Source organism: Amphiprion ocellaris, chromosome 16 (assembly GCF_022539595.1).
Source record: "Amphiprion ocellaris isolate individual 3 ecotype Okinawa chromosome 16, ASM2253959v1, whole genome shotgun sequence".
Taxonomy (NCBI): Eukaryota; Metazoa; Chordata; class Actinopteri; family Pomacentridae; genus Amphiprion; species Amphiprion ocellaris.
Genome location: NC_072781.1, coordinates 17,402,245 through 17,415,494, shown reverse-complemented (window position 1 = coordinate 17,415,494; position 13,250 = coordinate 17,402,245). Strand labels below are relative to the sequence as shown.

Sequence of the window (13,250 nt, the reverse complement as noted above, 5' to 3'; positions counted from 1 at the left end):
CAAGTTTCGGCTGCACACAATCGACATTTCAGCATACGGCGGTGTTATAGTCACACTGTGTTCCCACTGCACACATAAATCGCACACTTTAAGAGCCACTCACTCAGCAATATGAGGAAATGTCATTTTAAAGATAGCCAAACCCCTTGAACTCCACCCATCCAGCCTTCCACGAAACACCACCCAGCCTGTGCAGAATTTATCTCTGATTTCAAGCTGCAACACATTAAAACTCTTCCTCAGATGACTTCATCATGAAACCAGAGCTCTTTTAAAAGCATCATTAACCATGACGACTGCAGGGCTGCGTCTGTCATGTGGAGTCCCGCTGAGCGACTCTTGTCCCGCTGTTGGCTGTTTCCGTCCTCCTCAAACAATACTGGAGACATTAGAGGGTGTGAATGAATGTTTTTCTTTACTGTTTCTACTTCTAAATGTTATATAATTTCACTGCACGGGCCAATATTTTGTGAACTCTAAAAGCACTGTGTTGAAAATGAGGCATGTAATAACCTCACTTTCATTAGTTTTTGTGGCTCAGTGCTCATGCGAGTCGCTGGACCAGGTGCCGGGGTCAAGTCAGAGGGCAGCGGAGTGAAGAGTGAGAGTTCCTTTTTTGGGGAAAAGCTTTCACCAGTGGAAGCAGATTCTCCCTTCTCCTCCCTGCAAATATTTTCTCTGCTGTCTGCCCTCCTCAACAAACCACCTCCTGCCGTGACAGAAGCACGCCACTCCTGCCATTCCAATCAGTCAGCCCAACATTTGCTCTGCTGAGCCTTCAAGGAGTGGCAGGGGTCATCATCTGCTTCACTGCTATTTGCCCCCCATCTCCTCCTCCTCCACACACTTGTCCTGCCAGCAGCTCTGAAGTTTAAGGAGCAGAACCACAGAGCTGCTCTGTTCCATTCAGCTGTAACCTGTGTGACAACTGCTCCTCAGCGACGGGGAGGCTCAGAGCTGAGGAGCACATTCTCACTCCAGGACAGACAGAGCAGACATGAGCATCTGAAGATGATCCTCTCCTCAGACTTTTCTGCCTTGCAGTTCTAGGACAGAACACAACTCCTTGCAGCTGAACCTGCACTTCAAAGCGGAGGTAGGAGATGCAGTGTGGGTGTGTGTTTGTGATTCAGCCGAGGATATTACCTCATAGGGGCTAAGCTGTGATTGAAGAGGTCTGACAGAGGTCTCTCCCTGTGACTCCATTACTGCCGGGCCTCTTATCTGGCCAGATTTTCTGTTCGGGTTCAGAGGGGAAGTTTTGACAGCCAGGCTTTACAGCCCCCTCTCCGCTCTGTCGCTCCTGACAGAGAGAAAGAGAAAGAGAGCGAGAGAGAGAGAGAAGAGGTGGTGACTTCATCTCCTCTCATAACCAACCCTCCTCTTTCCCCCTCCTTTTCTGAGCTTTTTTTTCAAGACTTAAGTGCAGCACAGTCAGGCAGCATGCCAGCAGTTTTCATCTTGCTGCGGTCCCTGGTTATCAGGCTCCTCAGTAGCAGACTGGCAGGCTCAGTGGCACAGTTCCTCCGGAGAAGCCTCTCGACAGGCGCTGCCCACCTTGGCACGGCCCTACGCCACATCTGGGACCGCGTCCGATCCCAGGAGTCCAAGGAAGCCGTCCTGGGCTGTGTGCTGTGCATTCTCAACATGCACAAGAAGGTGGAGAACTGAGCTCTCTCTCTCTCTCTCTATGAACTGTTCAACCCTCCACTTGCCTGCTGAACAGAGACCGGACAGCTGTTTAGAGAGGAGAGCGTACAAAGGGATGTGAGAGACTTTTTTTTTTTAAATTTCACTTTGGACTTCAGTCATTTTGTTTTCTTTTTGGGGGACACTGGTCATGTCTGAGAGCATTGTGAGGAAGGTGCAGCCCTTCACCATTGGAACAAGGCTGTCAGTTCCAGCTGTGCCAAAATGCCAAGAGTTTACACAGACTTATCTGCCCAGTGAGGCTCTGGATAACTGCGTGTTACAGCACAACCTGAACTCGCTCTACCTCAGTCGGTCACAGGTCTGCGCACGTGGACCCTGTCTGGTCCCGCCGATTGTCAAGCAGGTCGCTCCGGTGAAACGCAACCAGGAGCACATGGCAGCAGAGGACCAGCTGAACCAGAATGTCGCCTCTGCTTCTGCTGTGTCCAGATCCATTAAGAAGATCACAATCTCTGGGAGTAAAGACAGATCAGAGGATAAGACGGCAGTGGGACCGGGACAGCTTTCAATCACAGGATCCACATCTGAAAACAACAATAACAACAACAACATCGCCACCAGCACATCGGATCCACATCTGCCCAGGATTGTGGGAGTGAGCTGTGAGAATAAACCTAATTCTCAGTTTAAGGTACAACACTTTTACTAAACTAAACATGCAAATCGAACAAGAAAATCAGAAACATCATACATTATGGAGGAGTGCTTTGTCTCAGTTTCTGAGTATATATATATATATAAATTAAAAAAATATTTGAATAAAAATAAAATTTTTACCTAATACAAACAAAATGTAGGTGCCTTACAGATATTTTCAAAATCATGTGTAACATGCAGTTTTGGTTACTTCAAGTTTGTGTGATAAAGATTTACTTCTAACTGTTTTAAAAATTCTAGTCATGTATCTACAAGCAAAGAAATTAACCTCGAATTCAGAATGAGAAGTGAACATTTTAACTCCCAGCATACAGAGCAAATGTAGCAACTTGAAGAGTCCAGATGGTTTTTCAATCTCTGCAACTTTAATTAAATGGGGTTTTGAGAAATTACTTCTAGTAGAATATCTTTATGACATATACTTTGACAAACTCTATCCTAACAGAATACAAAACATTGAAGCTGTTAATGAAAATAGCGGTTAACAATTGAGGTATTTGTTTTAATATGTCTAAATGTAAGACTTATTGGAATTAGTCATCGGCACGTGGACTTCCAGGCCCTGTAAAAATGTTAATTGTGATTTGCAGCTTTCCTGCCTCGGTTCTTTCCTAGCTTGTTCCACTCATTTATGGCTCATTTTCCTCACTACCGGCTTCTTATTTCATCTTTAATCTTTTAGGTTTTGCTCAGAAAAGACAGCAGTGACGAATTTCAGGCCACCCTGCAACAAACCAGGATGAAAATGAAAGGAGAAGAATCAGTTCAACTGGTAAGATGCTAGAAACTGTTAAAAATGGTAAATAGTAAGCTTTAAGGGGAAAAATAGTGTTTTATTACAGTAAAATGTAATAGTTTAGTTGACAAAAAAGCTCATCATAATGAGCTTAAAATTTTTTTTTGTTCTTGATGCTGTTCATAATGATGATACGTTTTCCAAACTTTATTCAGTCTGTAGGAAAACAGTTGTTGTGTTGTGTTTTTACAGCCAGCTGTGTGTCGATTAATCTCTTGGAGTTTAGGAAGTGAAGTCATGCTCTCTCTTCGCCAAACTTACTATATTATACATTTGGAGCAAAGTAACACAGAGGTGGAAAATGAGTTACAGGAGAAACATATCTTTGTTTAAATGCCTCACAGACCCCCAAAATAGCTAAATATACAGGACGTATAGAGTAAAAGCATATAATAGGATATTTTTTACCGTCAGCGGGCTGTTGGATTTGGCCTGTTCCTGGTTGAAGTCATCAGTGTGTGTTGTGGATGGAGTTGCTGTGCTAACAGCAGACTTTGCAGAGGCAGGGCTCACTGGAAAACATGAAGTCAGGGAAGATGTTAACAAAAGAAAGGTTTCGCTGCAATCCTGATGAAGGCCGCTGGTTAGAATAACACACTGACACAGCAATGCCCTCATTTCCACTTCTGGAACAAAAAAACACTGTAATCTTTCACATCATTTCTCATTCTGTAACCACAACAATACTTTGCTTTTATTCTACTCATATATTATTCATGCAAACAGCCAAAAAATGTGTCTAATTACACGTGTGTTGTTGCTTTCACCTGTGCAGGTATGAGAGAGTGAACACCTACCAAAAAGGTGAAATGTTTACCGGAAAAACGACAGACATTTAAGGATCTGTGCGTTCCTGCTTCCTTTTTGTGCCCAGATGTTTCCTGATTGGAGAGCAGCAGGAATGCTCGTCCATTAGTGAAGCTGTGCCAGTCGTGTTTAGTTCGTCTCACGTAGTGCTGACAGTAGGTTTTTGTTAAGAGGGACCTTGGGGCCAGTCGGACACGTGTTTGTAATGTCCCTGGATGGTAAACAAAATGCTATAATCAACACAAGTGGACAGTTAAGCATCCACTCATTGCCGGGTGTTAAGAGCTGGAGAGCTGCACCACTTTCTCACAGGTTTTATCGGACGCAAGCTTCATCTGATTCAGTTTTATGTCATTAAAAAGGGCCAGCGTTGCTGTCATGTTTTCAACACTTGTTCGCTCACGCAGGTCTCAGTGCCTGAACTGAAGAAGAAAGAGCCTCAGAGGAAGGAAAGTCATCTACACACCCAGAATGAAGTACTGGCAGCTGTTACATCCCAGAGTGACTGCTTCACTCAGCGCAACTCGCTCTTCAACAAGGAAGTACTGCAGGTAAAATGAAGCATGCCCTCACAACATCACCATCCGTGGTATTTCAGGAGGTTTATCACTCTCTCTGTTTCAATCTTCATGAAAAACCTCCTCTCTGTGTTTCCTCACATCCAATGAGTGCCCGAGGAGATAGTTATTCCCCTCCACTTTCCCAGAATGTGCATATTTTTTCTGATTAAATTATTTTACAGTTACAATTAGACCTCAGTAAGCAGCTCATCAGAATCTCTCATCTCCTCTGATGTGAATGAAAAGAAGCTGTGGAGTGGGCTCATCGCAAAACAGCAAGTTATGTTGTGGAGATGAAATCAGAAAGGAAGCTGCCTGTCGCATGACCCTCCAACGAGAACAAAAAATGCGCTGGTTCTTATTTTGTCCCGGGAACTGTATGAGCTGTGTTCGGCTGAGGGAAGAGAGGGAGGGGAAACCGCCACAAGCAATTATTTAGGGATGAGATCATTGTTTGGCTCCATCTCTTCACGCCTATGGCCCAGAGAGACTCAGCCAAGCAGCACAACTGGTTGTGTTATCTCATCGCTGCGTCCACCCCAGCGCACAAGGACATTTTTCAGCGAGTTCGGCAGAGGGACGTTTTGTCCAGCAGTTTTCCAGCTTTTTCGTCAGACCTCTGTTGAGCAATAGTCCAAGTGATAGGCCGTTTGCTTCCAGAAATAAGAATTTAATTTTGGACGTGTCAGCTGAAGGAAACATATGATGTATGCGTGTGATGAAAACAGCTCTGCAGCACGTTGTTAACAAGCTTAGCAGCCCCTTTGCTCTGAAGTGGACTTTCTGTTGCTTTTAGAGGAAACAACCTTTTGTATTTAAAGTTTTTGGGGCTTTAAATAGTCAGACGTTTCGGTGCCAGGGGACCTGCTTCTTTAACAGCGATTTGGTTGACTGCTATCGCTGAAGTAAATGTATTATTACAGTATTACATTGCTGTGAAAGTGGAAGCGAGCTTTCCAGGGGGATACTTTTAAAGGCCTCTAATGGTTAAAGCTGGGAGAGCAAAGCAGGTCACCACATGGAGACGCATGACTTTGTCGAGAGCCATCTGTCTCCGAGGTTGCTCTGCAAAATATCTCGCCTTTCACCATCTCATTTTCAAGATGGAGAAAGTAGAGAAACTTCAACTCCCACTGCCTATTCAGAGCCAAGTTACTTTACTAGAGAGGCATGTTGATCGACATTTCATAACGTGCAAAGAAAGATGAAAACACTTTGCTCGTTTTCATCTAAAATGCCAATGCTGGTTTATTTGAAACTGTACACTGTAGATCATTTGACGCTAATTCAGATTAGAAACTTAAGTGCCCCAAGTGCCTTAAAAATGTGAGTTAACTCAACTTTGGTTGATGAATTAGTTCAAAGTCATATTATGATTTGTGAAAGTGTAAAACTAAATGATTCAAATGAAATAAACTTGAGAAAACCAGTTTACTCAAACTGAGATATTAAGTTGGATCATAACAGGCAATGATTCCTTATTCATTTTTTAAATTTAAAGAAATTGTTCCTCCTTTTAGATTAAAACAATCAAAAAGCTCAGCTGTTGAAGGTATTTTTCACCGCCTGTGGTTATAGTGAGACAAATTATAAATCTAAGGGACTGAAGTAAATGCTTACCTTTTTCATAGTTAAAATGGTTTTATTATTATTATTATTATTATTATTATTATTATTATTATTATTATTATTATTATTATTATTATTATGAAAAGAAACAACCATTACTAAATTTAATCTGTATTAAATGCAAACAGCAAGTTTTCACCATGTCTGTTTTCTCAGTTTACAGAAAAGATTCTCTGGGGAGGTTTAACTCTCTAACAATGCATCCTGGGAGGTCTGCTTATATGCTAGTTTTGTTTATTCTAAACTAAACTTAATGAATTGAATAAACTCACAACTGTTCATTCATTCAACTCATTATTTTAGGTCACAGTGCCTCAAGTTATAAGAACTCTTATGTTTAAGTTCTAAAGTGGTCTGAAAACAAAACTCTCATATTTAGATTAAGTTAACTAGAAAACATGGTTGATTTGACAGAATTTCTTTATGTTTTACAGTGTAGAAACAAAAAGTGGTGTGAAAAAAAGCACTTTCTCCTCACAGATTACAATCTTCAGATTTGTCCGGTATTCGCTGCAATGATGTTTTTCCTGTACAGCCACAAAAAAATCTGAAGTAGTGACACAGTTTGAATTCCATGCATTAGTGGTCTGTTCTTTGTGGCTACACTAAGGCCCAACTGTACATTTCGATAAACAGACCATTGTTACGTAGAGTGGACAGGAAGAAACAAGGGAATCATGGGCTTCCTCTATGAGGTCATTATAATGCCATGGGAGCCAGTGTGAAGAGATAGGGGCCGGCCTGTTTTGTCAAGCTCTTTTCCTTCTGTTCAACCCAGAAATACCTCTGCTGCCCTGAGGGCCTTGTAAAGTTAATGACCTGCTTCTCTGGGGAGGAGTGACATCATATTTTAATCTACAACGAAAAGTTATTTGGTCGATGTGTCATGTGCGGTCTTGATGTTTTATTGATTCAAACGCAGGGTTGCTATAGAGTCTGTTATTCAATGTCAGTCATACTAAATTCCTGAGGAAATTGTGCCTTGATGTGATGTTACAAGGACTTGTTTGTGTGCTTAACTGTTATTTGACATTTTGTGCTGGACACAAAGGCAACGCTGTGAGAAATAAAGCTGATTGTATCAGTTGTTTGAATCACTCAGGATCGGTCTGACAAGTGAGTTGATTTATTAATCCATTCATTTCTCGTGGCGTAGGAGGGTCACTGACTTTCATGCTGTGTTCTCTGCAGAAAACAAACATGTACTTTCCAACACTTTCTGATTTTGGCCACCTGGTTTGGCCTTCTTGCTCCATACAGAAGTTTGCCAGAAAAGGCAGCTCCGCAAGACAAAGCCTTATGCAATGGAGCGCAGGCACTTGCCAAGAGAAACTTCTGCTCTGCATAACATGACATCGGAGAACAAAGAGCTGTTCTTGATGTGCCTGAAGCTTCGTATTACTCCAAGGCAGGGAGGAAAAAATGTTCTGTTTGCTAGATGTGACGAATACTTTGTTGAGTGTACAGTCATGCAGCGGATATGGCACAAAATACAGGCTGTAGATGAGCTTCAGATGTGGAAATTATATATATAAATTTAGCTGAAAATACTGGAACATCTTTGACACTAATTTCAGCATGTTTATTACTGATCAATATGGATATATGTAACTGTTCAGCGTTTTAACATGGACAGTGTACCATATTTTCATTTTTTGGGAGGTACAAATTAGTTATCGTCACAGATTGTTTCTTATTCATGATCTTCTCACTGTATTGTGGTAAAACAGCACTATGCTCTTACTTCAGGACTACAATATCATTCAGGTCAGTAAACAGACAGGAGTGATTAACTATGCACATTGTAGAACATATCTTCAACAATGTTGTCTGTGTCTGTTTGTGATGTAGGCAGAAGCCTGGATCAAAGGCAAGCTGCAGGACCTGAAGGATGGATGTAATATTCAGTGCTGCCCCCTGCAGGACTGGGAGGAAGCCTCGCAGACACTCCAGAGAGACTTAAAAGACTTTGAGAACACCCTCATTCAGCTGAACCAGGTAGCAAAGTGATTTGACAAGACTGGACTCCAACTAAAATACTAGAACAAGCTTAACACAGCACCCCACAACCAAAAATGAAATGTTTATTTTACCTTTTTAACATATAATGGAGATCTGAATGCAACCATTAATGACTGTCTTCGGTGCTAAAAGAGTCTGTCAGATCACATAACACATAACATAATGGCCTTGTAGGCACTTCCAGGCAAGAGAAAAGCAGACCCCTCAGTGTTCCAGACGGCTCTGTCAAGCCAGTTTATACTTTCTCCCTCCGGTGAAATGTCTGGAAATCGTACATTGGTCATAATTAACTTCCCTCAACACTCAGGCGGCCCAGGAAGGGACGAGGCAGAACTGGGAGATTTTTCAAGGATATATCTGAGACACGAATGTCAGTTTGAGGTGTCAGACGGGTTCATCCTCGACTCTGTTGGTCTTGCTGCTCCATTTGCACAAAAATATGAAAAGCCTTTGTGTTTCTTTAGATGGGTGAGCAGCTAATCTGCAAGCTGAACCCCACATCTGATCTGGTGAAGAAGCAGCTCAGCCAGCTCAGGGACCAGTGGCTGACCCTGAAACAGATGGCTGCAAATCAGACAAGGGCCCTTGGCGGAGCCAAGAACCTGCAGGAATTCAACAAAAAAGTGGACAAGCTAGAAGCATGGATTAAAGAAAAGGTAAAAAGCATTCCTGCCTTCTGTCTTTATGCTATGGGAAAGAGAGAGATTTAATTGCAGAGAGAGGAGACAGTTTTATTGAACTACTGATAAAAACCTTTGCATTTTTTGCAAATATTCTTGCCAATTTAGAGGTTTTATTGATGATGCTGGCTTTTTATTGTTGCTGTTTTATTTTCTAATTTTGTAATTTATCACTTATATGTAATAAGTGATTTCTTTTTTATGATTTGTTTTCTAAGGTTGTTTTCATGCTCCTTCAGCTAAATTTCACAATTTCACTCTGTCCTTTCCTGTGCCAGCCCTGTTTCTTATCTCTTCAAATTTCTTCTTCTCCTCTTTCATCTAAACAGAAAAGTCTGAATTAATGAATCCTTCCAACTGTAACAATTATCCCAAAAACACTTTGCCCAGAGGCAGATCTGAGTCTACAGACAGCTCTAATCAACAGTTGTCAAGATAATTGGCACAGAAAAACTGCACTTGCTAATACAGGAAATTAGCTCAGTATCCTGAAGACATCTCTTGTTTGTGTATATTCACCGGTGTAAAACATCTGCCTGTCATTATCAAAAAAGCAATTATCCAGTGCATTTTGGGCCTGTGTTTATCTCTGTTCATGTCCGTGTCTGGCACAAGGGAATCGATGACTGATAATGGACCTGTGAGAATGTAATGGAGGATGTTGCTTATGAAGCCTATAAAACATTAATCCTAAGAGGAGATGTATTCTCCATTTAGTTCCACTCATCCTTTCCTCTGTGCATTAGTATCGAGTTCAAAGTTTCTCTCCTCACCCTAAAGGCTATTTCTGTTTAGCATCTTCTTTGGTAGCAGGAGTAATGCGGTTTAATCCTGGTGCCTCTAAAAAGAAATAATGGTCGGGTTCCTAACAAATGGGGGCTATAAACACTGACTTTTATGTGTGCCAGCAGGAAGAGGAGCAGTCTCTGGTGAATGTCCTGGGGGAAAATGTTGACAAAATGCAGTTGACCAGGAGAATATTAGATCTGAAACAGGTGAGCACTGTAAAGGAACAAGCAAAAGACCTAATAACAGAAGAGGGAAAAAAGCATTAGACATGCTAAACAGCATTATTGAGGTAAAAATATATACATTCCCATATGTTAATGGTTGGATTTACAATTTGGTTGAGGTTTCCCAGTCATTTATCTATGGCTGACTGTAATTTGTCTCCCAGGGTGTATGGTAAAGCCAGCTGAGGTCATAGTTGGATTGTGTTCTGCTGTTTCCCTGCAGGATGAGCAGCTACACAGAAACCTTCACGAGGAGATCAACAACTTGGCACTAAAACTGGAGAAACAGGGGAAGACAGATGGCAAAAACATCTCCAGCAGGAGGAAACAAATCAATAAAATGTATGTTTTTTACCCTTAAGTTGAACCGGTACGCTGCATGAAACTTCTTCAAACTAAACGTTAATTGAAGACTGAGCTCCTTTGTGCTGTCGCCTGTGTAGGTGGCTGAAGGTCCAGTCCCACCTGAAAAACTACCATGAGAATCTTCATTTGGCCCTGGAGGTGTCCTCGTTCTACCAGGAGGCTGATAACACATTGTTTGCTATTAACAACATGGTAAAATTGCATAAAAACCTAAAACATGTTTTTTTACAAAGCAATTGTCCTGGTATTTACTGAGAGATTCCACTCTTGTTGTGCTTTCTTTCTTGCAGAGGAAAAGCATGTCTACATCCAAAGAGCTGGACAGCTTTGGAGACAGAGAAATCCGTGACATCGCCAGTCAGATCATGGTAAGAACAGTCTCTTCACTTAAAGCAGCACTGGCTGGTCAGATCCTTGAAAGTGTGTTGCAGAAGCCTTCACTGCCTAACCTGCAGGCCTGTGTGTGGTAGATGTTAGATGTGAGTGTGTCCCAGCTGTCTAACCTCCATCCTGCCCTGGCTGCCAGCGTCACACAGAAGCAGAGCGAGGTGAAGGACTGCTGGACGCTTCTTCAGAAGGTTTTCAGGTATGTCGGCAGGCCAAGGATATCACTGACAACTATGGTGGCCCTGCATGCGTGCACCATTTCACCCAATAATTGGTCCTTCACTTCAGGTTTCCACTGAGCTGGAACTGTACTTTTCTGTTATTTCTCTACCGGTGCCCTCAATGAAAAGCATGCACTGGCAAGGACTTATCCAACTGAAAATGAGCTTTGTGTGAATAGTTTTCTTTCCCTCTTGATTAGCGTTGTTTAATTTGGGTTGGAATCAGGTGAAAAATTGTAAGCAGAGTGAAGGACTGGTAAGACTAGATGTCTGGAGTCCAGCTACCACACAGAGCATCATTCACCACCTGCTTCTTGGTTTATAATCTGCACTTTTCTGCGCTGCTTTGGAGTTTGGATTGCTGTTGTAGGTGAATAATGTCTTGGCGACGTGTCAAGTTGGCAACATGGACTGGACTCTTCTCACTGTTAAAATCCTGACATCATCTGAAACAGCCTGCTGAAGCTGAGATACAGCATGTTTACAAGAATATTTTCTAATTTTTATGGAATTAGTAGAAACAATTTATTGTTACTATAATAGCCTACAGTACGTATCCAGAATTTTACATCATTAGACCATCAAAGGCAATATCTACTTAATTAATACAACCGCATTTAATTGCTGTGGTAAAATGGGAACCGAACTATAAGAAATTGCGTTACTGATTGTGCACTGTGGTCCATACGATAAAAACTCCTGTTTGTTAAAGACCTAGTATAGTGAAATGTTGTATTCTGTGGAATAGTGTTCAAAATAGAAACTGTGATCTTCTGGGAAGCAACGGGAAATTTCAAGGCAATCTGCCAGTTAGTTAGTTTGTTTCTTCTATAAAAGTGGGAGCTTTGAGGTGGTGGTGCACTTAGAGAAAAAGTCATGGGGTCTTCAAACAACAACTTTGTTACTTTGTTTGAACAATTCATGTGTAAATGCAGTTTATTATTACACTTTGGATCCACATTCTGGGTACTGTGAATGTTCATGCCAAATGTCATATCAGTTTGGTCAGTGTATAACATTACAATTCTTTTTTCTGCAAAGAAAAAGCTAGTGAACTGTTCATAATAATAAATATGGTCAGGAGTAACTAAAGTCCACAGTTCTGACATCCATCTCCAACATCTAATGCCTTCCAAGAATTTCTCAGGCTGAGAGGCTTTCATGTCAGCAGCCTATCTTTAGATCCAAACATTACATCACTCCCTCTTATCAGCTGCGTTTCATAACCATTTAAACCAAATAACACAAACACTGGTATAAAACTCCAGAGCCATAATTGGAGCGAAGCCCTGCTGTCAGCACCACAGTAACCTCCAGCTCTGCTCGCCCTGCAGGAGTGACAGGACCACACTCTCACTCACTGGCTCCACTTTCACCAGGGAAGATGCTGACCTCCTGACACCGGCCCGAGAGCCTCAGTGCATCATGGGAACGGAGACACATGGGATCATGGGAAAGGAGGTGAAGGAGGAGCAGAACCGTCTGAAAGGCTGTGTGGTAAGTAGCTTTGGTATTTCATTCTAATACTGGAGAAACCACACTGCGGCTCTCGAGTAGGAGAGAACAGCTCCATCAGTGTTGGCCAAAGATGAGACCAGGCCCCTTTCAGTCCTGCGAAAGCTTGTGGCGGCAGAAAGTGACGCATTTTGTCCATGGGTTTGGAAAATGCCAGATTTACAACTTAATTTACTTATTTTTCCAAAATAGAGTCTGACAGATGTGCTGTCGAGCAGTGGTTTCTAGTGTTGGCACAGAACAGACTGCTGGTCTTCTGTCCTACCAGCTAGTTAGTAGCTTAATTGCAACTTCTGATGTCCCAGTTATGAGGAATCCATTGTTAAGATTGTTGGATTAGTTCTAAAACTCAGAAACCAGAGCTGCAGTGAATGTTAAACTTTGCTGTGTGTTTTCTGCATGTATTCTCTATCACGTAACAAAAACCTCAGTCTGCAAATGTTACAAATATTGCCCTGTCACAGGAAGAGCTTTTAGAGGTGTTATTTGTCCTGGCCAAAGAATTACATAAGCTTCTATTAAAAATGTCAAGTCGTGAGTGTACAACATGGCTGAACAGTGAGCCAATGCAAATAAGTCTTTCCCTCCAACCCCAAATTTCACTTTATGGTAGAAAAATATCTTGGCTTTCAAACATTCTAACAAAAGTACAGTCATTGAATTAATACTATATTAATAGATGGTCTGTGGTTCAGTGCAGAGTGAGTGAATAATCTAACAGAGCATGTGGAAGACATTCCTCTTCTTGAAGGCCGACTTTATTGAACACGTGGGTGCTCCTATAGTGGCCCCATAACCGCCTGTAAAGGCAGAAGGAAATACTCTTTTGGAGTATCCAGAATGAGCGCAGTATGTTAAAAAACAGCAATTATGTGTATATTTAG

At 41.8% G+C, this 13,250-nt stretch overlaps 1 protein-coding gene across 7 annotated transcripts in view; it reads left to right on the top strand.

Annotated features, from left to right (window-relative positions):
• The first annotated feature begins 1,672 nt into the window (after positions 1–1,672).
• Positions 1,673–13,250, top strand: part of LOC111574721 (spectrin beta chain, non-erythrocytic 2) — a 32,314-nt gene continuing 20,736 nt past the window's right edge. For 5 of the 7 annotated variants that reach the window (XM_035952490.2, XM_055018543.1, XM_055018541.1 and 2 more), the window contains exons 1-11: positions 1,673–2,344; positions 3,053–3,142; positions 4,381–4,524; positions 8,014–8,160; positions 8,649–8,840; positions 9,773–9,859; positions 10,101–10,219; positions 10,321–10,435; positions 10,534–10,611; positions 10,714–10,829; positions 12,186–12,348. In XM_035952490.2, the coding sequence (XP_035808383.2) occupies positions 1,841–2,344; positions 3,053–3,142; positions 4,381–4,524; positions 8,014–8,160; positions 8,649–8,840; positions 9,773–9,859; positions 10,101–10,219; positions 10,321–10,435; positions 10,534–10,611; positions 10,714–10,829; positions 12,186–12,348 (1,755 nt within the window). In that variant the 5' untranslated portion in view covers positions 1,673–1,840. The remainder of the gene's footprint in view (positions 2,345–3,052; positions 3,143–4,380; positions 4,525–8,013; positions 8,161–8,648; positions 8,841–9,772; positions 9,860–10,100; positions 10,220–10,320; positions 10,436–10,533; positions 10,612–10,713; positions 10,830–12,185; positions 12,349–13,250) is intronic. The other 2 variants (XM_055018539.1, XM_055018540.1) reach the window with 2 other exon arrangements.